At 39.8% G+C, this 27184-nt stretch overlaps 1 protein-coding gene across 1 annotated transcript; it reads right to left on the bottom strand.

Annotated features, from left to right (window-relative positions):
• Positions 1-3080: 3080 nt before the first annotated feature.
• On the bottom strand, positions 3081-17014 carry sprn (shadow of prion protein). Its single transcript, XM_028795602.2, has 2 exons — positions 16343-17014; positions 3081-3940 (listed from the first exon to the last, which is right to left on the bottom strand). The coding sequence occupies exons 1-2, from the start codon at positions 16390-16392 to the stop codon at positions 3499-3501; spliced, it is 492 nt and encodes a 163-aa protein (XP_028651435.1). The 5' UTR covers positions 16393-17014; the 3' UTR covers positions 3081-3498.
• Positions 17015-27184: the final 10170 nt, after the last annotated feature.

Genomic DNA, 27184 nt, shown 5'->3' with positions numbered 1-27184 from the left:
ATAATAATAATAATAATTCATTACATTTATATAGTATTTGTAGCAGTTTCTTCTTTGACTTCCAGTGTGCAGTGTATATACTAATATAATAATGTGTATCAAATGAAAAATCATATTTAAAGACTTTCAGATACAGTAAGTCTGTAATCGTGAATTGACATTGAAACAAAATGTGTTTACTTATAGCATCATGATCTTTGTTTTTCATGTATCAGAAATATCAAAGGTCACTTTTCTTGTCTGCAGTGCTTGGCTTGTAAATCAATGCACAGTATGTGGTGGTCACAATTGCTAGTGCACCATTCACTAATTTAATATGTACCACACTTGATAATGACTAACAAGCAGTTAACCTTCTTTCTCATATGCAGTGCCATATGAGTACCAAAGAATATTGCATGCCAACTTGTCAAAAAACATTTACTAGAGCTAGTCTATGCGTAATTACAATGCATAGTTATGTCTTGAACAATTAAAATATAAATAACAAATGTAAGTTCACAATTTATGCGTCAAATTAATGGAATACACAAAAGTAAAAATAGGACTTTCAGTTGTGCAACTTGTAACAATTTGAGTTGATGTGGATTGCTATTTATGCAGTGGTCAGAAATTATATATTTTATGTTTTGTTGAAACAAATGTTATTTTGTACTTATCAGGCCAAGAGTTTGTGTTGTGTGTAAATAATAACTTTTTGTATGAAACAGTGGATTTTGTTTGTATTTTTTTCTTCCATAATTATTTTAATAACATAGCAGTTAGACAATCTTAGTTTTTATACAATATATCTGTTTAGGCTAGTTAGATATTGGTGTGGATGATGTATAGCATATGTGTGCCTATGGCTGTGTGTGTACAATGTAAAAATGTTGCAATTTTTGTTACATATTGATTAATTTATTTTTAAGTAATTTCTTGGCAATCTTTTGTTTCAAATTGTTTAGAAATATTTTATCTACTTTTAATTTTATATTGGAAAAGTAATACAACACATAATACAACATAGCACAATATTTGTCATTTAATTCAGATTTATTGAAAGACATGCTAAGTTCAGTATTGACACCTGTAAATATATCTGTAGACTGTGCCTTTGTGTGTTTTGTGTGCTCACTGAAACAACTCCCTATCTTCTCAATATAAAAATTTAATTCAGTACCAGTTTTTAAAATGTAACCAGCAAAGAAATGATGCATACATTTGTAGAAATACAGTACTTTATTTCTTCTAACAGTAATGTAGTCATATTCAGCAAAATACATATCTTATTTAAGAATTACATTTTGATTTACAGTAATAAATAAGCAAATCTCAAGTGAAGGTCACACCAAAAATGTCATTGTTATTGTCTTTAGGTTTTAAATTTTTGATTTAATTGCTATAGAAAACAGGTTTATCTGCAAGATTATGTTCAGTTAGCCTATGTTTCTTTTATGATTCAGCAGTTGGGGACTTTTTTAATGAAGTTACAGTACTTGGAGAATTAAAACAGGACATAAAACCTAAGCTTCATTCTGTTTAACTTAGAAAGCTATATTACCAAGAGGCAACACAGTTTATTTTCACATATAGTACCCTGAAAGTGAGAGCACAATATTGCACTGTCCATTGTTTTTATTGTAGACCCTGAAAGTTTTACTGCATAGGCATCATTAACCTCGCAGATTCTGTATTTAGGCAATATTTAGGCAGTTTATTTTATTAAATACCATTAATTACAGTATACTGACTTTAAAGTGGCTAGTGTATGGACATAGAAACGTTTCAATTCCAAGATCTTGATGTAAGGTTTCTCATGTAGTCCATATTACTTAAAATGTTAAACAATTTTAAACAAAGCTGTTCTGTAGCGGCTCTTTTGATTTGCTAAAATACAGAACAGTATGCTGCAGTTTTGTTTCCCCACAGGACCAAGTAAATTCAACATATTATCTATAACACAGTCATTTTTGACATTTTTTTTAAATATCTGCACAGATAATTTATAACAAAACAAAGTACATTAGTCTAAACATTTAATATCCTGCAGTTCCCTGTATTTGCTTTAAATTAACATAACGATAGGCTATCCATTGTTAAACATAAATGATGGCCTTTTTTTTTATAGCAACTGAAAACATTTTGATTTTAGATTAAGGTACTATGGTTTCAAATACAAGATTTATTACATATGCCTGCCTAATCTTTAGCTGATTTAACAGCAGAGCTAAAGCCAGTTCCAGTATTAATGTTCATAAGAAGGAAACTCATCCTGAATGTAACAAACTGTCTGAGTGCTTGGTATGCATCAGTATGATACATTGAGTACAGTATTAGGAATACCTATGCAAGTAATTTAGAACACATCATCTTTCAGATCACTCTCTGTTTAACCTGTGGTTATATAATTATAGATTTGCCATTTAATATAATACTCTTGGCACATTGCTGTACAGTATTACAAACAGACCATACATTTCCAACTTTCCATATTTTTTTCAACACCCACTATCTGATGAAATCTGAATGGGTTTTCCTCCTGGAAAATTCATTTCTTAGCTTCATATTTAAGCAGAAAGACAAATTATTCCTGGTAATGCAATGTATATATTGTATATATGAAAATGTCCATATACTGTACATGGTTCAAACAAATTTTGAAATAAAATAAGTTGTCATTACCATGTTCCACTGTTGTGCCAAAAGATATTTTGGTTCTGTAAATGCAAAATTGCAATTGACTTTTATTGTACATTTATCATACCAGACCCATACTTTTACTAACTTGTAATATAAATCAGTACCGTTAAAAAGCCACTGTATCTGCAGGTGTTTATGCTAGTCAGGTTATGAAGTGCAACCTTTACAGACATAAATATGCAATAAGTTACAAACTCAAACACCACTTTTGTAGAGCTTATATGATTTTACTGATATTGACAATTTAAGTGAAATTTAACAATGTTAAAAACTATTATCCACAGCAAATGGGGAGAATTGATATTGTAAACTGGAAAAGGAACCCCGGAAAAGACAGACATGTTCAAGGACCCAAAATGTTTACCTTTTGAGGTCACTTATTCATCCATTTTCTTTAAAAATATTTTTATTATTTGAAAAAGAAAACTTGTTTGCCAAACACTTAAGTACTGTGCTATAAAATGCCTTGTTCATTGGTAAAAGATGTAAAGATATTTTTATAAAACACAAGACTAAACACTACATTGGTTAAATATTTACTCAAAAAAAAAATCTTCAGCCTTTCCCATGACTCTGCTAGGTTTTTATTATATGATGCAGTTTAGGTTTCCTTCAAGAGGTAATAGACATTTAGGTATGAAAAAGTAGGAATTATATTGGGACTATAGAGATGAGAACTTGTTTCTTGCTTTATATAAAATTGTAAAAGGTGTATAAACATTTTTCAGTCACTAGAAGATATTTAATGAGATCCTAAATGATTGACTAGACCTAACATGCCTTTTTCTATAAAGGCTTCCATTTTATATACTATGTTTAGATGCTCACATATGTCAAGATATTCATCAAAAGCAGGGCTGAGAAGATGGATTTAAAAGAGTAGATGTGTTGCTCTGAGGATGAGGTGTGGGCCATATAGCTGTAGTCTCCATCAGTTCTGTTCCTATACTGCCTGTCATCCCCAAAATTCTCAGAGCTGTCATCAGAATTAAAATGAGATGAGGACATCCATCCTCCTGCAGCAACTCCAGCTGCTGACCCCGCCGCAGCTGCTGCTGCCACTCTTACGGGTGAACCAGATGAGCTATATCTTGTAGCTTTTACACGTGCTCGAGCACCACGAGCTGCTCCACGTGCCGCACCTCTAGCTCCTCCTCTTCCACCTTTTGAGAGGACCGTTTCACTCAGGAAGGCTGCAAGGAGGATAACCATCCAGCAGGTTGCCATTGCTCTGTTCATTATGAAAAACTGGGAAAAACTAAAATAAATAGAAAAGTTAGTACATAATGCATTGTTAATTGACAAAAAATGTACTTATAAAATAAAATCAGTCAGCATTCTAGGAATATTTTGTTTTGCAAACTGTCCTTTAATCACCTGACAGACAGATGAAAGATCAAAGTTCTTTTTGTATATTACAAAAAATAATTCAGCAATGTGGTATTTTAATAATATTCAAGGAGCAGACAAAATTACAAACCTTTTCCTTTAAACCTTGAATTTGATCAAATAAAAAAATCTGCATATTCAGCAAGAATGACATACAATTCTGTAGATAGTCAAACAGTATTCTCAAACCCGTTTAGGGCCATGGGGGACTGGAGCTTTGGGTTCAAGGCAGTATCACCCACACTGGCAGAGCAGTAATTTAGAAGTGCCAATCACACATGACTTTAATCGGGTTTTTACATTCCACCCAAAGAAAACCCCAAACAGACATGAGGAGAATGTGCACAAGTGGCGTTAGGATAATGTGGGATTCAAATCAAGAACGCTGGATATGTGTACTCTGGTTATCCTCCCACATCTCAGACATGCAGTAGGTTAATTGGCACTTGATAAATTGGTCTTGTATGAGTGAGTGTGTCTGTGAGAGCATGCTCTGCAATGGACAGGCACCTTAACTAGGACTGCATCCTGTCTTGTGTCTGATGTTCCTGGAATAGGCTACAGCTCCCTCTTGACACCAAATTAGATTTAGTGGTTTTGAATCTGGAAATAACCATCAGTTCATCCATGCTTATCACTTTATAGAAAAATAAGTTAAATTTGGATCAGCTTTGTGCAACTCAGGAAAAACAATTAAATTATACAATAGACTAATGCCTCCCTACAGGTGTGTTTCTAGAGAAAAGTCCAGGACGTTTTGCTCAGAATAAGGCTTATCATGGTTTTACACCAGATTCAGAAAGTATTCAGACCCTACATTTACATCACACTTTATTTATTGTGTTGTAGATTATTTCATTTTAAATTGATAAAATTGCTCTTTTTGGCAATAATGCACTCCGTCTACACTCAGTAACCCATAAAGTTAAAGTGAAAACATGTTTTTGGAAACAAAAAGGGTAGCAAATTTATTAAAAATTAAAAACTGAAATCTGTCATTCATTCGGTACTTTGTAGAATTCAGAGCTATGGGTCTTTGTAAGTCTCTATAAGCTTTGCACTCCTGGATATGAGCAGTTTGTCCCATTCTTCCTGGTAGATCCTCACATGCTCCGTTAAACTGGATGGGAAGTGTAAACTGCCATCTTCTGGTTTCTCCACAGATGTTCTTTGGGGTGTAAGTCTGGACTTTGGCAGGGCCACTCAAGGACTTATGCCAAAGCCACTCCAGTGTTGTCATGGCTGTGTGCTTCGGGTCATTGTTGTGCTGAATGGTGAACTGTCTCCCCAGTCTGAGGTTGTGTGTGCTCTGAATCAGGTTTTCTTTAAGGAACTCTCTGTATTTGGCTGTATTTATCCTTAACTCAATTCTGACTAGTCTCCCAAGGATAATACTGCCACCACCATGTTTCACTGTAGGGATGGTATTAGGCAGATGATGAACAGTGGCTGGTCTTTGCCAAAATAGTGCTTGAAGTTCTGACCAACGAGTTAAATTTTTGTCTAATCAGACTGGAGAATCTTTTTCCTCATGCTGTCAAAGTCCTTTAAATGCCATTTGGCAAAGTCCAAGTGGGCTGTCATATGCCTTTTACTCCAGAATGGGTTCTGTCTAGCCATTCTACCATAATCTCTTGATTGAAGGAGTGCTGCTGAGATGGTAGTCCTTCTAAAAATTTCTTTCATCTCAGTTTCTCCCATCTGGGTTCTTGGTTGCCTCCCTGACCAAAGCTCTTCTTGCCCAGTCATTCAGTTGGGCCAAGAAGAGCCTTGCAAGAGTCTTGCAAGAGCCCTGGTGGTTTCAGACATCTTCCATTTCACAATGATCAAGGCCATTGCACACTTTAGAATTATGTGTGCGTGTGTGTGAAGATTTACTGAGAGTTCCTTGGACTTCACACAGTATGTTAGGACAAGAACCAAGCAATGAATTTAGGGACCTTATATACAAAGGTGTGTGCTTTGGTGAACTGTCCAAACAATTAAATTTGTGACAGGTGGACTCCAAGTTCTAGACATATCTCAAAGATAATTCAAGCAAACAGGATGCACCTGGCCACAATTTAGTGTGCTACAGCAAAGGGTCTGAATACTTGCATGAATGATTTCAATTTTTGATTTTTATTAAATTTGTAAATCTTTCTGTAACCATGTTTTCCCTTATTTATTATGAATTACTGAGTGAAAATTGATGGGCACAAATGGAAAATAGATTCATTTAAAATTTAATCTACAACTCAATAAACCATGCACAAAGTGAAAGGGTCTGAGTACTTTTTAAATCCACTGTAAGTAAATATTTAAATGATTTTGACCAAAGGCTAACCATGGGAGAACATTTGCATTTTGAATGTCATACGATATCTGAACAATGTACCTCCCATTACAGTAATAGTACATACATTTGTAGATGGGAGTTTCTACAGGCTGTCAATCTGTGCCTCCAGACTTGGAAAGTCCAGTGTATTCATCTTAATACAGTGGTCTCCAAGACCATCAGATCTCATGGAGTATCATTGGGATGGAATGGATGAGCTAGTAGGAGTAAACTGACTACCAGCTACACTGTAGTCAATAAGGGATTGCATCCTTCTGTCACAATTCTCTGACGAATTCAAGCTGAGGTACCAGTCCAGTTTTATTTTGGTATACAATCAGCAGATTGGTGCATAAGCCTTGCTTTGCAAACTATTGACCGATTTCTATTGATTTTAAGCTTTCTTGAGAATCTGAACTTATAATGGAATTTGAACGTTTAATATTCTGTATCCACTGTAATATGAACATAATTGAAAATACAGATGAATCATCATATAATCTTTTATGATGATTCAGTATGAAGTATGAAGTATTTCTTAATACTTCAGTTTAATTTGTTTCTATACTGCACATTTCTATTTTTAAATCAAAGCCATGCCCATATTTACAGCTATAGTATAAAACAAAACACAACAGAGTTTTTTTTTAAATAAATGCAATTCAAAATATACTAAAATAGTAATGATTGTAATGAAAAATATTAATCTACAATATTAAGGTAAGACCAGCTGGCACTGAAAAACAATAAACACAATTTCAGTCAATATAGAGTCCATCTGCCCCTGGCCAACTGGTCATTTAACTTCTCTTTGGGGACAGCACAGTGCATTGTGCTGCTGGCAGACTTTAAAGTCCCAATGTCAGATTTGTCTTTGGTGATGAATAAAGTAATAAAACATGCAGAAGTGTTGGACCATAAGAATGTCTAGTATTTTGTGCACTGGCAGTGAATTATTTGGTCTTGTTGTGACGATGTACTGTGCTGTATCTGTTTATGGAAATAGTTGAAAGGCAGAAGAGAAATGGTGGGCACAGTCTTATGGAGTAGGTGTCCTACCGAATGATAGATGAAACTAAAGAACCCCTTATGCTACCTGTCCTTTGATTCCCATTTATACTTTACAGGTGATCTCACATTTCCTTGGCCCTTCCATCAGGAATTTTGGCCCAGGATGACAAAGATAATTGAGACTTCTAGAAGGAGCTCTAGAAAATGACCCCAGGGGTTTCATAGTCAAACCCTAACCTCGAAAGTGATCCCTCTTGTGGCCTTGGCAGTAGTTGCAGGCTCAAGTATAAAAGCTCCATTCAGCTACCTGTTGGAGGAACTTCAAGCATGTGACTGAAAGTAAAAACAGAGGCCAGAGGAAAGAGAAGAATGTAGTAGGGAAGAGCAGAATGAGGCTAATACAAGGTATGAGAATTTAGAAAGGTAGACCAGCCATGCTTTCTGAGAGACTGGGAAAAGATCTGTGTAGTTAGGCCTAGTGTAGCTATGGGTTTGTTGTGTTTTGAGGTTTTATTTTGTACCTGTCGTATTCATTAACCATTTCTGATAAACTTTTTCATTTTTGCCAAAGTTTGACTCCTTGACATTATTTGGGTTTATAGAAGCTTGTCTTTAATAAACCATTTTACATTTTTCTATGTAATCCAATAATTGTGCACTTAAATATTAATTTTGTAATTTCTGCTAATACTCCATATTTTTCCTGTTTAGTTTGCTTTCATGTCTCTACTAAGCAAAAAAAGTTATTTTTTATTTTCTAATTTGTTTTGAAATGATACCTATAGTTAACACAGGCAAATGAACAACTATTCTCTAAATTATAGTGCTCAACTTTGTAGAACAAATATAATTTTATATCGTACAAAATATATCTCACACATTCTCTTTTGGAATAATTTAGAATCGTCTCAGCAGTGACATTCCTTCAAAGATTTTACTTCTTGTTATTTCCTTCCATGCATTTCAACAAGGTAACATTCTGTTTCAGTTTCTTCTTCTGGGTGGTTTCATTGTTTTTTTGGTAACACTAAATATACTAACTAAATAGATTACAAATGCAAGCTTTCAAGGCAGCTAAGGCACCTTCATCAGGCAAGGTGTAACCTGATGAAGGGCCCTTAGCTGCTTCGAAAGCTTGCATTTGTAATCTATTTAGTTAGCCAATAAAAAGTGTCATTTCACCCTACTTTCTCCTGTAGCAGTCAATGGCTAACACAGTACAACACTCTACTACTGTGGGATGACAAATATAAACTAAATATATTCACATTGTAAATATCTTCAGTTTGAATTAGAGCTTAACTGTAATGGTCATAAAATAAGCCATCCCACCAACCGAAAATCCTATCTAGGCCATGATGTATGAACTACACTGCTATATATTACCTTGCATGATCGCAGGAGAGACCCACTGGTTTAAGATTTGCAAACATACCGTAACTGATCTAATAAACTCCATATGCAATTATTAAAATGCATCTTGAGTTGCAGCCCTAACAGTATGACACGAGTGAGGTCTAAAAGCGCCCTCTTCTACGCGGTGGTGTGCTGGGTAGGCAGCATAAAGAAGAAGGATGCCTCACGCCTGGACAAACTGGTGAGGAAGGCAAGCTCTATTGTAGGCATGGAGCTGGACAGTTTGACATCTGTGGCAGAGCGACGGGCGCTGGGCAGGCTCCTGTCAATAATGGAGAACCACTGTAACCACTAAACACTATCATCTCCAGACAGAGGAGCAGCTTCAGCGACAGACTGCTGTCACTGTCCTGCTCCACTGACAGACTGAGGAGATCATTCCTCCCCCACACTATGTGACTCTTCAATTCCACCTGGGGGGGGGGGGGTTAACGTTAACATTATACAAAGTTATTGTCTGTCTCTATACCTGCATTGTTATCACTCTTTAATTAAATATTTTCTTTATCAGTATGCTGCTGCTGGAGTATGTGAATTTCCCCTTGGGATTAATAAAGTACTGCGGTGGGTTGGCACCCTGCCCAGGATTGTTTCCTGCCTTGTGCCCTGTGTTGGCTGGGATTGGCTCCAGCAGACCCCCGTGACCCTGTGTTCGGATTCAGCGGGTTGGAAAATGGATGGATGGATTAATAAAGTATCTATCTATCTATCTATCTATCTATCTATCTATCTATCTATCTATCTATCTATCTATCTATCTATCTATCTATCTATCTATCTATCTATCTATCTATCTATCTAAAATGGTGCCCTTGTGGTCAACAGTCAGTTATCTTAGCCACAAGATCACAAGGTTTCATCTGTTAATTCTCTTAATCCCTTTACCTGTATTTCTTTCTAGTAAATAATTATTATTTGATGTATGACAGCATTGTATAGGCACTGCCAACTCACCTTGGTTTAAATTCTGTTATGTCTGCAAAAGTTACCCTCTCACATCCCCAAAAAGGGGTAAGATGCCTTAATTGGTAACCCAAAATTGGACAAGTCTGGGTGTGTATGTGAATGAGCACTGTGGTAGAATGGCGCCTCATTCAGAACTGTTCCTTGCTTTGTGCCCAATGGGACAAGCTCCAGCCCCTCAAACATACATTGAGCAGGGAAAGATGGATATTTTGTGCAGTTCTTTCACAACAAACACTATCACATGGCATATTATACAGTAGAATAACACATATAAGTAGATTTCCCATCAATAAATACATATCTAGTGTGTGTAACTGGCAGTGGCAATTTCTGCAATAACTGCCCCATCAAGTGTCGTGCAAAATAAATAAGCTTCTCTCAGTAATATATCTAATAATACAATATAACAACCCTTCCCTTAGTTGTATTAAACAATTTGTTTTTTTTCCTATATTTCATCATATGCTCTTATCTAGGAAAATCTTGTGTGTTTTTTTGTAGTATGTGAGTATGACTTTGTGCAGGGTGATGCAAGCCTAATGTAAGTTTCTGGCTGTGGTGGGCTAGCTGTATGGGTCCTGTAGTGTTCTCAGTTATTCTTGGGTGTGTGTGCACATGTACAATCTGACCCTTCCCATTTAGCATTGGGGCTTGAAGACTGTGGCCCCTTATTCTTGGCATTAAAATGGCCACCACATTTATTATTTATTTTGTTGAGCATTTGCCAGTTAATTCTATGCAGTTCAAACCAGTGAAGAGGTATTTAAAGTCTAGTACCATATGCTCCTTTAAAGGTAGCCATCTCTCTATTATAATAAAATAATCCTGGGACAAGACAAGACTTTTTCAGAGAGATACTTTCACGTCCCGCGAGATGAGACTTTGTGCCAAGAGATTTAACTATGCCCGGGGCCGGAAATAAAAGACAAAGAGTAGGTGACAAAGTAGAACACTGTAAAGAATTCAAAAACTTTGGCGCAATATACATGCAGAGCAGGTTAGAAATAATGAAAGTACTAGAATTCGAAAGTCTCAAAAAAAATTATAGTAAAGATTGCATTAGTGCAAACAAACGGAAATTATTACTCAGTGAAATAACGGAACTGCGAAAAGAGATTGAATATATTGTTTGGATTTAAACTTTAAGTCGGAGACTTGTAGATCGTCTAATTTGTGTTGCTATCAGGGAAAAGTAGTGTTTCTTCCCAATGAAGAGGCGTATCTGCGAGAATTAAAAGACTTCTTGTTTGGTGAAAGTGAAATCCACATATGTGAGCAGCAGAGATGCGAAGTGGCTGGCACGTAGCACAGGTCAAAAGGGTTGGCGAGCGAAGTGAGCAGAGGGCAAAGCCCCCTAGTAATAAATTAAAGAAAAGAAAGCAGATTAATATCAGGAATGTTTGAGTACAACATTTTATGCTATCCAGATAGGGGCTGAGCAGCATCTTGACCTTAACCCTATCACTGAGGAGGAATGATTGATGGCACTAGATCTGAAAAAGCCACCAAGGAAGCCTGAGGTGTTTCTTCTAATCTGAGGGAAAAGAAGCCAGCAGTATTGAATTAAACTATGCTGACTCATTTCTGTTGAATTCAGGTGAATTAATTTTTTTATTTTTTTGCAGTTATGCCAATGTTCTTATTTATTTTAGAATATCATTTTATGCTGCTGACGTGTTAAAAGAGTGTCAAAGTTTAAAATAAAGCAAATGAGTTATTTTCTGTGTTACTTTTTGTCTGCAGCAACATCTTCTTTTGTTAGCAGGCACGTTTATATAAATGGCCTGCATAGCACGGCAGCCTCAGACACAGATAAAGAACTAACGCCAAGCAGAAAGCATACACCTGAAATTTACCATCTAATTTATGTGCATGTCATTGTGGTGTGGTGTGAAAATGGAGTAACGTTAAGCACTCATATAAACATTGGAAAAACTGCAAACTTCAGACTAACAAATTAAAAATGAATTAGAAAGTAAATAATCACAAAATGAATACAGCGCATTGCCGCACCCACCACACGACAAACCAACTCAGGATCCCAGATTAGGACCCGAGTGCAGCCATACAATGGGTGACACCTCAACACCACACTAGTTCAGATGGAGTGGAACAGTGTGAGTTTTTTTTATGGTGGCTGGAGTGCCAATTCTGCCACCAACGCCCAGGTTTTTCCCTGCAGGTTGGAGGGCCTACATGCAGGGCTGGATGCAGATTAACGTCATACCTGGGACGGAGCAATTACAGTTTAAGGGCCTTGCTCAAGGACCCAATGAAGTGGAGTCACTTTCGGCGTTTATGGGATTTGAACCAGCAACTTTCCAATTGCTAGTGCAAATCCCTAGCCTCAGAGCCACCACTCCGCCCAGAGGCAATAGACTTGTATAAAATGCATGTCTTCCTGAATTTCACATTAAAGTTAACCTTGTTTGGCAAAATGTAAGCAGAAACAGGGACTTGACTTAAAGGAATGGGTTTAGCTCTAATTAAGACACTAATTGGGCAAAAAGTACCAACCTTAACACTCCACAGAGCATTAGGTGATCACTACATAAATTAAGAATTTAATGTGGTGGTCTTGCTCCTTTGACAAAATGTTACTCAAGCCATTCATTGTCTATAATGTTCTGGTGAAGTGAACATGACTTTCTGACCTAATCTGCATCTGTGAAAAAGTGACAGTTCCAATAGGGTACCTTCCCAGTATCTTTCACTAAAAGCACACATTTAATTCCAATTCTCTTATTTGAGTGACTCACCCAAGTTTTAAAGATGCACAGCTTCATTTTTGTATTCAAGTTAATGTTTAACTAGAAGCAAACTGTTGATTTTATTTGAAATTCTCGCTTACACTAACTTATTGCTTTTTTTTACCTAATCTGTGGCTTACATGGGTCTGTCATGTGAAACACAAAAAGAAGGTTCTCCTGTTATGGCTTTTTTTTAATCAAAACTATTATTACACACAACACAATCAGCCACAACATTAAAGCCACTGACAGGTGAAGTGATTAACATTGATTATCTCATTACAATGGCACCTGTCAAAAGTGTGGGATATATTAAGTGGCTAGTGAACAGTCGGTTCTTGAAGGTCATGTGTTGGAGGCAGAAAAAATGGGCAAGCGTAAGGATCTGAGCAACTGTGACGAGGGCCAAATTGTAATGGCAAGACGACTGGGTCATCTCCAAAACAGCACACCTTGTGGGGTGTTCCTGGTATGCAATAGTTAGTACCTACTAAAAGTGGTCTAGGGAAGGACAATCAAGAGACAGGGTCATAGGTGCCCAAGGATGCACATGGGGATGGAAGACTAGCCCGTCGAACAAAGTCCTGAAACAACTGGTGTCAGAACACAGAGTGCATTGCAACTTGCTGCACAGATGCAGACCTGTTAGGTGCCCATACTGACCTCTGTACATCACCGAAAGTGCTTACAAAGGATACGGGAGTGCCAGGACTAACCCATGGAGCAATGAAGAAGGTGGCCTGGTGTGATGAATCACATTTTCTTTTAGATCATGTGGACAGCCGGGTGCATATGCATCATTTATCTGGGGAAGAGATGGTGGTAGGTTGCACTGTGAGAAGAAGGTAAGCTAACAGAGGCAGTGTGATGATCTGGAAAACCTTGGGCTCTGGCATTCAGGTGATAGTTACTTTGGCAAGTACCACCTACCTAAAGATTGTTGCAGGCCACATCCACCTCATCATGCCAAAGGTATTCCCTGATGGCTGTGGACTCTCTCAGCAGGAGAATGCCCCCTGAAACACTGCAATACATGTTCAGGAATGGTTTGAGGAACATGGCAAAGAGTTCGAGGAGTTGACTTTGAGTGACTCACCCAAGTTTTAAAGATGCACAGCTTCATTTTTGTATTCAAGTTAATGTTTAACCTCATCATGACAAAGGTATTCCCTGATGGCTGTGGCCTCTCTCAGCAGGAGAATGCCCCCTGCCACACTGCAAAAAATGTTCAGGAATTGTTTGAGGAAAGAGTTCGAGGAGTTGACTTTGCCTCCAAATTCCCCAGATCTCATTTTGATTGAGCATCTGTGGGATGTACTATAGAAAAACAAGTATGATCCATAGAAGTCCCACCTTTCAACTTACAGGACTTAAAGGACCTGCTGCTAACATCTTGGTGCAAGATACCACAAGGCACCTTCAGAGATGTTTTGGAGTCCATCTGGACAGGTCAGAACCATTTTGATGGCCTGAGCTTAACCTACACAATATAGGCATGTGATTTTAATGTTGTGGCTCATCGATGTGTATATATATCCATCCATCCAGTTTCTAACCTGCTTATCCAGTACCAAGTCATTGAGAGCCAGAGCCTATCCCAGCAGCACTAGATGCAATGCCATCACTGGGCACACTTATGCATGCATGTAGTCACTCATACTATGCCAATTTAGAGATGCCAGTTAGCCAAACCTGCACATCTTTAGAGTACCAGAGTAGCTGGAAAAACCTACTTGGATAAACAAAGAACATATAAATTATGTACATACAGGTGCCAGGAACTGTGGAGTTGTGAGGCAGTAATTTCAACTGTGCTCCCCATGTGTATGTATCATGTATGTATGAATATTTGGACATATCCACTTATCTGGGTTTGGGGTCACATGGAGTTTTAGCCTGACTTGACAACACTGGCTGCAAGGTGGGAGCTATCCCTTGGCTAATTCAGTGTTGCCAATTAACCTAAAATGTCCATCTTTGAGAAGAGATATATATGTGTGTATGTATATACTGTATATATAAATATATATGTGTGTGTGCATAAATATGTGTAATACATATATGTATGTGCATATATATATATATATATATATATATATATATATATATATATATATATATATATATATATATATATATATATATATATATATAAATTCATTCGCATTGTATAAGTATGTATAAATTTCTCTTTTTATTGTGACTCACGTTAAATTGTACCAGTATTTGCTCTTCACTAAACAGGTAGAACAAATCTATATATTTTATTTAATTATAAAGCAATATTGAAACAAATATGTCAGAAAGATGCAAGGCACTTGCTATGAAATTTAACCCTGGAGATGAATTCCCACTGACTAAATTCCTTATGAAGCCAAAATATACATTGCAGTCATTTTACATTTACATGAAGAGTGAGAATCAGGTCAGCACGAAGTGTCATTAGACAAGTAGATGATGTCTTGTACTTAGAATGTAGCTGCTGCTTGGGTAAGCGCCAAGAAATGAATGTGTATATTATAAATTTATAACAGTACATGTCAAGCATACATTCAGTTTGAAGGAACTTACCTATAACACACAAACCCCTTCAATTGTCAAAAATGAACTAAAATCTTATCACAGAGAACATCGGTATTCGAGTATAACAGGCAAAGTAAATTGCTATTTTAAAGGAGTGTCAGAAATATGAATATGATGTAATTTATTAATTATTTACTCCATGATAAAAAAATTAATATTTTGATACTAGTAATTACTTAAAGTGGGATACGAATAAGCGGTTTAACCCGTGAAAGTGTTGTATTTATCTCTGTGTGTATGTTGTATTTATTTCTTTTCGTTTCATTTAAAGGGATTCTGCCAAGGTACCAGCCAGGCGGGTCCTCTTCTTTAGAAAAAGATATGTTTTTGTGACATACTGAATAATCCTAACCCACATACTCAGTTTTTCTATCAAAGTTGTCTTCTCATCCAGTGTCCAAAATAAGATCTCAAAAAAAGGCGGTCAGTAAAATAACCCCCCAACGGAAAAAACACACACACACATACATACACAAATATTAGGATATACACGACCTTTATCTTAAATGTATCACCATGATGAGCTCTAGAAATTATTTTTAGAAATAGTTAAACAATCTCATTGACATTACCTTTCTTATTCCGTATGGTAAAGAAGACAAAGCATCGCATTACTTCTTTTGAAAACGTCTTCACGTTAGTCTTACACGATTTTAGACCATGAGCGCTACGTACAAATCTGAATATTACTTTGAATCAAACAAAAGCTATCCACCTTAAATCTCTAGACCATAGCATCTCCATTTTGATATTTTGTACCATGAGACGTTGCCCTTTTGAGGAATGTGAATACAGAGCATCTGATTGTTTATTATAGCTCTGAAGTCATAGCGGCAGAGACAGACAAAAATTATATTTCAAAAAGCACAATTATGTCGTTTACCCAGTATGGATTGTTAAAAAGAAGGAAAAACAGAACACTTAAATATCTTGTTCGGTCACCAATAATGTATATGAGATACGTTGAACATGTTATGTAAAATCCCCAGGCAAATAAAAATCTTGAAAAAAAGGCATATTCCATAAATATAAGACAAGATCTTATACGCCATTTTTGCACTGCCATTGACAGCATTTTAGAAAGGATTTTGGATCACAGTTTGTGAAAATCAAAATCTAGAGGTGAAACCATTGAGTAATTTATAATAATCGTAAATTAGTTCATGCAGATTGTACACTGAATATATCCTTTTTATAATCTGCCCGACGCTGTAAAACATTTACTCACCGATCGGCAGATGAAACGTCCAAACAGAGCCTCTTCACCGTTGGACACATGCGATATTAGTCGCTTTCCTTTTCCCTTCTCTCTCAGTTTTTTCTTAGTGGGCGAGTACACTTCACACTGACACGTAATAAAAAGCAGCAATGAATATGTCAGCGTTACACCGTCTAAACGTCGGTCTACCTGAAAAGCTAAAATCGTTAACCCCTTCTAAGAACCACTGATGCGACCAAAAAAGCCCACGTGAGAGGATTGGTCAAAAAGCGTAAAAATGAGTTGCGCGTTCACTGTGTTCGATTCTTCTCAAGTCCAATGCCAGCGCATCATCGCGTAACCTACTTATTACAGTACAGTACTGGGATACCCCGAACCTGTCTCAAGCCAAATCCACAACGAAAACGGCAGTGATCTGTTCGATTCTGTATGTTATCGTCCTTTAAAAATGCTCAAAAACATACACAAATGTGTGTGAAGGAGCCGATCTTTCAGCTTCATCGCTTGCACCGTATCGCAATTAGAAGTAATTCAGCGAGGATTTCAACCGCTAGCTTTTGTCTGCCATACCTTGCTAAACTCTGTGAATAACATGAACAGCAATCAGGTGAATACTAGATGAGAATCATTAAAGCTTAAAATAACTGCAGATGGCAAAAAAGGAATTTACGACTGCACCGTTTAACAGATTTGATATTTTATGTCGGGCAGACGTTTGTCTAAACCCTTCGATACATTTACCTATTTGATAATGTGTCTCCCATTTATCGATTGCCTCTTTGCCCAATAACTTAGTAGCAACGCGAACATGGGGGCCGGGAAACGAATCCTGGCCACAGCCCTTGTGAGGAAACACAGCTAACTGCTGCGCCACCCTGCTGGGCTCTTTCGCTATTGGCGGGTGCCATATTTGCTGCTGCTGGCATGTATTTCGTAGTCACGCTTTGGACCCCGCTGTTTGTGCCAAGTCTGCAAGGGTTTTCGTCTCACAGATGTACAGATGAGGATTATTGTCGACTCTGTACTAACACTGAATGAGTAATGAGTGAGTATATGTTTACATGAATATGACCGCTTAGGACTGATTCCTGAGCGGGGTGGGCGCCGCCTCCCTGTATTCCTGAACTAGATGTGCAACTTAAGTAATCAATGAATTAAGACACAGTTTGAATAAATAAGAAGTATACCCTGCGATGGACTGATGGTCTGTCCACTAGCTTTGACTCGTACCTGATTCAATTGGTGCTGGGTTAGGGTTCATACTCTTAAAAATAATGGCTCTTTAATGGCACTTTATGGTTCTTTACTGTGTTGTGTGGTTCTTAAATTGCATGACAAAGCACCACTTCATCCCGGGAAGGGTTCTTTGCATATGAAGTTGGTTCTTTCTGTTTTGGGGAACCTTCTAATATGTAAAAAAAAAAATGCCTAGCAGGACACTAACAGATTATAAGAAAACCTGGACTTAGCCTGTGGTATTGTATGCAACAAGAGTCCCTTTAAAATCACGAGCCATTGGTATTTCACAAATCTGTTACAATCTGTTCATGGTTATTTACTGCAAGGAGCCTCTTATTAATCTAAATAAAGGTTCATGTGGAAATCCTTCATGTAGAAGGGTCTTTTGGGACCCAAAAATGGTTCCTCTGTGGTATCACTCTGAAGAACCATCCTGGCACTTTTATTTTTAAGGATGCAATTCCCTTATGATTTATCTTAGAGGACAGAAAATTTGATTTTAAATGCTTAAAATAAAATTTTCAAAAAAATTGAGTGGGTTCAGATATAATTTCTCTGGCATGCGTACAGAAATAAATTGAAATAACAATACTTAATGTCTAAATAGTTCTCCAGAAATGAATGAACATCGGATAGGGAAAAAAATAGTTTCTTATCAAGGGGTTGCTGCTTCGGTCCCCAAGACTGTGAATTTAATTAAGTTGGCTTGATAATGGAAACAGAAATAGATTTGGAATTAAATTACTTAAGATTAAGAATTCAGATTAATAAAAACAGGCCTATGCCCGCAACAAACCTTGGAGACCACATTAGTGTCCAAAGCTGTATAAACAACGAGGAGTGCCGTGACATGAAAGAATCTGACAAGACTGCTTAGATGTTTAATATTCACTGTCCCTGAAAGAGTAGGATCCTGTTGTTTTGATCAGGGAAGAGTGAAACCAGAACACATCAATGGACACAAGGCATGAACCCGTTTCAGATTACGATGCCAGTCTAACACAGGGCATTAGCTTGAATGTCTTAGGAATGGGAGAGGAAAAATAAAATCCCTGGAGGGAATACAAGCAGAAGTGTTCTCGGACTGGGAAACAGAGCCAAGGTCACCAACCATGCTGCCCAGCTCTAGCTATAATCATTAGTAACTATAACTGTCTGATTTAACATTGCTAGCCCTGACATCATCACAGGTCTTGGAGACTATGCTCAAATCCAGCCTGATCACTGTCTCTGTGGAGTTTGCATGCTGTCCCTGGAGTATTTCTGCAGGTAGGGTGGTTTCCCTTCCACATTGTTTGAGTTCTAGTTATTGGTGACATTAAATAGGCCCAGTAACAGTCAGTGTCATTGTGTGACTTGCAATGGATTGGTGTCACATCCATGGTTGGTTTTTGCCTTGTGTCCAATGCTCTTGACATAGGCCTTATCCCTCCTCTCTTCAATAGGCAAAGCGAATACAGATAATAGATGGAAACTTTATATATATTTCTTCCCATATACAAGTTAGCATGGCATTACTTGTATTATAAAATTTTGTACCAAGCTGAATAATTTTTATTTGTTATGGGGACATTTGCTGTTTAGCCAGAACAAACCACTGATTTAAAAGTAAGGTGAGATATTTACTCTGTTAGGTTGGTTCCTGCTTCACAGCCTGATATAAGTGTACTCTGCTATGGAATACCATCCGTGGACTGATATTGCTCAAGTAGACTCTGACATTCAAGCAACCTTTCAGTTAAAGGACTACCTACAGGCATGTGAAAAAGTAAGGAAGTAAGCACACCCTTTGTTAACATTTGTGGACATATCAAGATTTGATCTTCATTTAAACAATACCTTTAGATAAAGGTGACTGAAATGAAAAAAAAATAATGAAAATTTGACTTTGCAATATTTTATTCAATAAAAAATGAATAGATAAGCTATTTCTGGTGGTGGATTTTAGGAGACCCAGGCCCCTCCTGGACCCCGTGATCATCAGAGGTGACTGTGTGCAGAGGGTGCAGACCTATAAATACCTGGGAGTGCAGCTGGATGATAAATTGGACTGGACTGCCAATACTGATGCTCTGTGCAAGAGAGGACAGAGCCAGCTATACTTCCTTAGAAGGCTGGCGGTCCTTCAACATCTGCAATTAAGATGCTGCAGATGTTCTATCAGATGGTTGTGGCAAGAGCCCTCTTTCTACCCAGTGGTGTGCTAGAGAGACAGCATAAAGAAGAAGGACGCCTCACGCCTGGACAAACTGGTGAGGAAGGCAGGCTCTATTGTAGGCATGGAGCTGGACAGTTTGACATCTGTGGCGGAGCGGACAGGCGCTAAGCAGGCTCCTATCAATTATGGAGAATCCACTGCATCCACTGAACAGTATCATCTCCAGACAGAGGAGCAGCTTCAGCGACAGACTGCTGTCACTGTCCTGCTCCGCTGACAGACTGAGGGAGGTCATTCCTCTCCCACACTATGCAACTCTTCAATTCCACCCGGTGGGGGTAAACGTTAACATTATACAGAGTTATTGTCTGTTGTACCTGCGTTTTTATCACTCTTTAATATTGTTTTTTTGTCAGTATGCTGCTGCTGGAGTATGTGAATTTCCCCTTGGGATTAATAAAAGTATCTATCTATCTATCTATCTATCTATCTATCTATCTATCTATCTATCTATCTATCTATCTATCTATCTATCTGTCTGTCTGTCTGTCTGTCTGTCTGTCTGTCTGTCTGTCTGTCTGTCTGTCTGTCTGTCTGTCTGTCTGTGGATGAAATAAGTCCACCCTTGGCTCTAATAGCTGGTATTGCCCCTTTAAGCTGGCATGTCCTACACATTTCTACCAGTCTCCAACATCATGTGGAAGAAGATTTTCCCCATTCCTCCATACAGAATGTTATTTTTGAGAGGTGTCTTGCTTGCACAATCCCCCCACACCCCTGCCCCCCACAACATCTCAATAGGATTCAGATCCAGGCCTTGAGTTGGCCATTCCAGAACATTCCATTTCTATCTTTGCAGCAATTCCCTGGTGGATTTACTGCCATTTTTAGAGTCATTTTCATGTTGCAAAGTGCATTTTTTTGGTTGAGCTTTAATCTTCTGACAGATGATTTCGTATTATCCTCAAGCACCCTCTGGTACAATGAACTGTTCATAATGATGGTGTGCTGCCCACTCCCTGACCATAACGTCTGCACCACCATGGTTTACATTCAGTATCAGTGTCTTCTGGTCAAATGCTGCATGTGGTTTACACCAAACGTGTCTTCAGGGACTGTGGACATATAACTCTATCTTTACCTCATCTGTCCAGAGTGCCTTGTTCCAGATGTTTGGGTCTTTGTCCTGGTGTTCATGGGCAAAATTTATTCTTGCCCTGATGTTCTTTCTGGACAGCAAAAATTTCCTCCTGGTACTCCTCCCATGTAGATTTATCTTTTGTAGTCTCTGGTAATAGTAGACTCATTCACTTTGACATCAGAAGCAGCAAGAGCTAATGGTGGTTATCATGATAAAAGTCTGGGGTTCTACAAGACTTCTTGCATTCTACTCTCAGGCTAAACTTGTTGGGTGGACTGGCCTGGACAAGCTGACAGTTTTTTTGAAATCTTCTCCACTTGTAGCTGATCTTCTGAACAATAGAATGGTTAATTTCCAATTGTTTTGAGATCTTTTTACACCCTTTCCCTGATTCATAGTCATCTATAACCTTCTTAGTGAAGGCCTCAGAGAGCTCTTTTGGTCTAGGTATAGTGATAACACACACTTCAGCAACGAAGTGTAAAGCAGATATGTTTTTATGTTGTTTGGAACAATCCTAACCCACATACTCAATTTCCTATCATTCTCATTCAGTGTCCAAAATACGATCTTAATAAAGTGTGGTCAGTAAAATAAAACCTCCAAAAAACATTCAAACACCCAAATCATAGCATATTCAAAATGTTTATTTTACATTCATCACTGTGAGGTGCTGTAAAGTAATTAAATAGTCGCATTAAACTGTAGGTCCCATGATGCTCCCATTCACTGGACATCTTGGAAACCCCTGTGAAGAAGTGTAGTATTTATAGTAACAGCAACTATGGTGGTAAAGTGGTTAGTACTGCTACCTCACAGATCCCACATCCTGAATTTGATGCTTGTACCCGGTTGTTAACCTGGTCTAGATTGTACATGTTCTCCATGTGTCTGTGAGTTTTCTTCCCACATTTCCAAAGATGTGCAGTTGAGTGGGTCTCAGTATACTTGTGCAAAAGTCATAGATACTTTAGATAGATCATATTTGTCTTAGTTATTTTATGTCTTCTTAGTGTGTCAATATGAAAATAGTATTTTAGTATTCCAAACATACCTTTGGCAAATATGAAGCAATACAAAAAGATATTTGAGTATCCTTAAAGAAGGAAACTAACATAATAATAATAATAATAATAATAATAATAATAATAATAATAATAATTCATTACATTTATATAGCGCTTTTCTCAGTACTCAAAGCGCTATCCACACAGGGAGGAACCGGGAAGGGCACCCACAATCTTCCACAGTCTCCTTACTGCAAAGCAGCAGCACTACCACTGCGCCACCTGTGAGGACATATTAATGGACCACATTCCAGTTAAAAACATAAGGTGTTTGTATGCATCTAGCCCAGAACTTTATTAAGCAGACATTATAACAAACAGGTTCTAATAATTAATAACATAATGTGTATGTTGAACCAAACAGATTAAATGAAATGGGAACAGCTATGGAGAGGAAATATTCTAAAACTAGGTCAAAGTTAACCATGCTAAATTTGAGGATGTTGTAGATATGGCATCTTTAGCCTGCAAATCTTAAAGAATGGCAAATTGAGCATAGCAACAAAACACAAATGGTCCATCCTGCATCATTAGGGTCTCTCTCAAGCTGCAATTTCGTGGCAGAAAGTTGTTTCCAGATATACCATCCAATCTCTGCTGCAGAAGCACAAACAAAATGTAGGAGTCTGCCATAGAATTTGAATGCAGCAAACAAGAAGTACTGTACATCAAGCTTAATTTCCCTTGATATTGGAAGATGCACAGCACTGTTATCTGTGCAGAACTGGCAAAACTACTGCTCCCCTGGTACACCCATCTACAGTCTAGAGATGTGTTATCAGAAGTGGTGTTTATGAAAGAGGTGCCCAAAAAAGCCATTCCTCAGGCTCAGAGGCAGAAATTAAGTCAAACAAGTCAGCTACATATGAAAACATAAGGACTGAGGTGCAGAACAATGGCAACAGGCTCTAAAAGAAGGCAGTATGACTGGCGAAGGACTGGAGAACAGTACATGGAGGAATTATGCAGGCAAAAGTGAAGTCTGGTGGATATTGACTGCAGCTTTGTGCTATATGTCTGTAAAAGGAGTGGGTCCATCCATCCATCCATCCATCCATCCATCCATCCTCTTCCGCTTATCCAAGGTCGGGTCGCGGGGGCAGCAGCTTGAGCAGAGATACCCAGACTTCCCTCTCCCCGGCCACTTCTTCTAGCTCTTCTGGGAGAATCCCAAGGCGTTCCCAGGCCAGCCGAGAGACATAGTCCCTCCAGCGTGTCCTGGGTCTTCCCCGGGACCTCCTCCCGGTTAGATGTGCCCGGAACACCTCACCAGGGAGGCGTCCAGGAGGCATCCTGATCAGATGCCCAAGCCACCTCATCTGACTCCTCTCGATGCGGAGGAGCAGCGGCTCTACTCTGAGCCCCTCCCGGATGACTGAGCTTCTCACCCTATCTTTAAGGGAAATCCCAGACACCCTGCGGAGGAAACTCATTTCAGCCACTTGTATTTGCGATCTCATTCTTTCGGTCACTACCCATAGCTCATGACCATATGTGAGGGTAGGAACATAGATCGACTGGTAAACTGACAGCTTCGCCTTGTGGCTCAGCTCCTTTTTCACCACGACAGACTGATGCAGAGCCCGCATTACCGCAGATGCCACACTGATCCGCCTGTCGATCTCACGCTCCATTCTTCCCTCACTCGTGAACAAGACCCCGAGATACTTGAACTCCTCCACTTGGAGCAGGATCTCGCTACCAACCCTGAGAGGGCACTCCATCCTTTTCTGGCTGAGGACCATGGTCTCGGATTTGGAGGTGCTGATTCCCATCTCAGCCGCTTCACACTCGGCTGCGAACCGATCCAGAGAGAGCTGAAGATCACGGCCTGATGAAGCAAACAGGACAACATCATCTGCAAAAAGCAGTGACCCAATCCTGAGTCCATGAAACCGGACCCCCTCAACGCCCTGGCTGTGCCTAGAAATTCTGTCCATAAAAGTTATGAACAGAATCGGTGACAAAGGGCAGCCCTGGCGGAGTCCAACTCTCACTGGAAACGGGTTCTACTTACTGCCGGCAATGCGGACCAAGCTCTGGCACCGATCGTACAGGGACCGAATAGCCCTTATCAGGGGGTCCGGTACCCCATACTCTAGGAGTACCCCCCACAGGATTCCCCGAGGGACACGGTAGAATGCTTTTCCAAGTCCACAAAACACATGTAGACTGGTTGGGCGAACTCCCATGCACCCTCCAGGACTCTGCTAAGGGTGTACAGCTGGTCCACTGTTCCGTGTCCAGGACGAAAACCACACTGTTCCTCCTGAATCTGAGGCTCGACTGTCTGATGAATCCTCCTCTCCAGGACCCCCAAATAGACTTTTCCAGGGAGGCTGAGGAGTGTGATCCCTCTGTCGTTGGAACACACCCTCTGGTCCCCTTTCTTAAAGAGGGGGACCACCACCCCGGCCTGCCAATCCAGAGGCACTGTCCCTGATGTCCATGCGATGTTGCAGAGGCGTGTCAACCAAGACAGTCCTACAACATCCAGAGCCTTGAGGAACTCCAGGCGTATCTCATCCACCCCCGGGGCCCTGCCACCAAGGAGTTTTTTGACCAACTCGGTGACCTCAGTCCCAGAGATGGGGGAGCCCACCTCTGAATCCCCAGGCTCTGCTTCCTCATTGGAAGGCATGTTAGTGGGATTGAGGAGGTCTTCGAAGTACTCCCCCACCGACCTACAACGTCCCGAGTCAAGGTCAGAAGCGCACCATCCCCCACCATATACAGTGTTGACACTGCACTGCTTCCCCTTCCTGAGACGCCGGATGGTGGACCAGAATCTCCTCGAAGCCATCCGAAAGTCGTTCTCCATGGCCTCCCCAAACTCCTCCCATGCCTGAGTTTTTGCCTCAGCAACCACCAAAGCCGCATTCCGCTTGGCCTGCCGGTACCTTTCAGCTGCCTCCAGAGTCCCACAGGACAAAACCCAAGTGTCCAAGTGTCTCTTCACCCGAGTGTCCCAAGACATGTGGCCGCAAGTCTGACGACACGACCACAAAGTCGATCATCGAACTGAGGCCTAGGGTGTCCTGGTGCCAAGTGCACATATGAACACCCCTATGCTTGAACATGGTGTTCATTATGGACAATCCGTGATGAGCACAGAAGTCCAATAACAAAACACCGCTCGGGTTCAGATTGGGGGGGCCATTCCTCCCAATCACGCCCTTCCAGGTCTCACTGTCATTGCCCACTTGAGCATTGAAGTCTCCCAGCAGAACGAGGGAGTCCCAGAAGGTATGCCCTCCAGCACCCTCTCCAGGGACTCCAAAAAGGGTGGGTACTCCGAACTGCCATTCAGTGCATACTCACAAACAACAGTTAGGACCCGTCCCCCCACCCGAAGGCGGAGGGAGGTGACCCTCTCGTCCACCAGGGTAAACCCCAATAAACAGGCTACAAGTTGGGGGGCAATAAGTATACCCACACCCGCTCGGCACCTCTCATGGGGGGCAACTCCAGAGTGGTAGAGAGTCCAGCCCCTCTCAAGGAGATTGGTTCCAGAGTCCAAGCTGTGCGTCGAGGTGAGTCCGACTATATCTAGCCGGAACCTCTCAACCTCGCACACTAGCTCAGGCTCCTTCCCCTTCAGAGAGGTGACATTCCACGTCCCAAGAGCCAGCTTCTGTAGCCGAGGATCGGACCGCCAAGGTCCCCGCCTTCGGCCACCACCCAACTCACACTGCACCCGACCTCCTTGGCCCCTCCCATAGGTGGTGAGCCCATGGGAAGGGGGACCCATGTTGCCTCTTCGAGCTGTGCCCGGCTGAGCTCCATGGGTGCAGGCCCGGCCACCAGGCGCTCGCCATCGAGCCCTGCCTCCAGGCCTGGCTCCAGAGTGGGGCCCCAGTGATCCGCGTCCGGGCAAAGGAAAACGCCATACAAAGTTTTCATTCATCATAGGAGGTTTGTTTAACCGCTCTTTGTCTCATCCCTCACCTAGGACCAGTTTGCCTTGGGTGACCCTACTAGGGGCATAAAGCCCCGGACAACAGAGCTCCTAGGATCATTGGGACACGCAAACCCCTCCACCACGATAAGGTGGCGGTTAAAGGAGTGGGTCAAGTGATCATAATCAATGGACCCCTCATTGCTGGGAAGTACACACAGATTACCTTATCTATCATGCAATAGATAGATAGATAGATAGATAGATAGATAGATAGATAGATAGATAGATAGATAGATAGATAGATAGATAGATAGATAGATAGATAGATAGATAGATAGATAGATAGATACTTTATTAATCCCAATGGGAAATTCACAATGCCAGCAGCAAGATATCTGATCAGTCCAATCTTCATGTTGCATCAAGGCAATGACCCCAAACAAGCAACCAGAATCATAGGAACATGCTACAGACAGGGCTCTGTGTTGCCCATAGCGATGTCTGCATTATCAAGCCAGTCTGGGATTAATTGCAGAGAATGACACTGAAGACACTGACCACTGAAGTGAAGAATGCAGTGAAACTATGGCAAAAGGAGAAGTGATACTTAAAGGTACCTTCAGAAAGTGCATGACTTAAGAGAATTACTGCTGTTTTTAAGAGAAAGGGTGGTCACACCAAATATTGATTTTTTAAAATACTTTCCATAAACTATTCATGGCATTATTTTTGATTTATTCATGCTTTACTGTTTTTTTCCCCTCAGGTGCCTAGGACTATTGTCCAGTATAGTATATATGTGTATGGGCCCAGTAAAGGACTGGTACTCCATTCTACTACCTTGTATCAATTGCTGCTGGACTAATCCTGATCTTCTACAAACCCGACTTGGATTAAATGGGGTTGAGGCAGTTATTTGGAAGGCATTTTAACAGTTATTTCTCAGGAACCTTGTTTTTGCTGAACCTATGTATCTGCAGTGAACAGCATGACGATTTTCATTGGTATCAACCAATCTTGCCTTTAAAAATATAAGTCTGCTAATGAACATACCACAAATTGACTTTAAAATCCCTCTGGTAATGGCATCATATACTGTCAAACAGACCTTCTGATTAAAATTAATGGTAAGGAAGACCTGCAGCTGCTTGTACTCTTTGGAATAAAATAATTGCCATTCAGCAGATAAATAATGTTATTGGCATTTGGTAGATTCGATAAGCTAATTTTGTGCTTTAGAAATGTCATAAATGGAATGACAGACAAGCAGCCCCGCTTTCTTGTTATTTCCTAACCCCCCTTCGCAATGCTTACGCGGAATTCCCGGTTGTTCTCGCGAGACTTT

Source organism: Erpetoichthys calabaricus, chromosome 2 (genome assembly GCF_900747795.2).
Source record: "Erpetoichthys calabaricus chromosome 2, fErpCal1.3, whole genome shotgun sequence".
Lineage (NCBI taxonomy): Eukaryota > Metazoa > Chordata > Cladistia > Polypteriformes > Polypteridae > Erpetoichthys > Erpetoichthys calabaricus.
Note: the sequence above shows the minus strand (reverse complement) of the source record. Positions and strands in the feature narration are given on the sequence as shown.

Excerpts from the sequence above, each read along its gene's own strand:
- sprn (XM_028795602.2), bottom strand. The coding sequence starts at position 16,392 with ATGTGTCCAACGGTGAAGAGGCTCTGTTTGGACGTTTCATCTGCCGAT. Across the intron at positions 3,941-16,342 it reads GACGTTTCATCTGCCGATCG|TTTTTCCCAGTTTTTCATAA; the intron begins GTGAGTAAATGT and ends TATTTATTTTAG.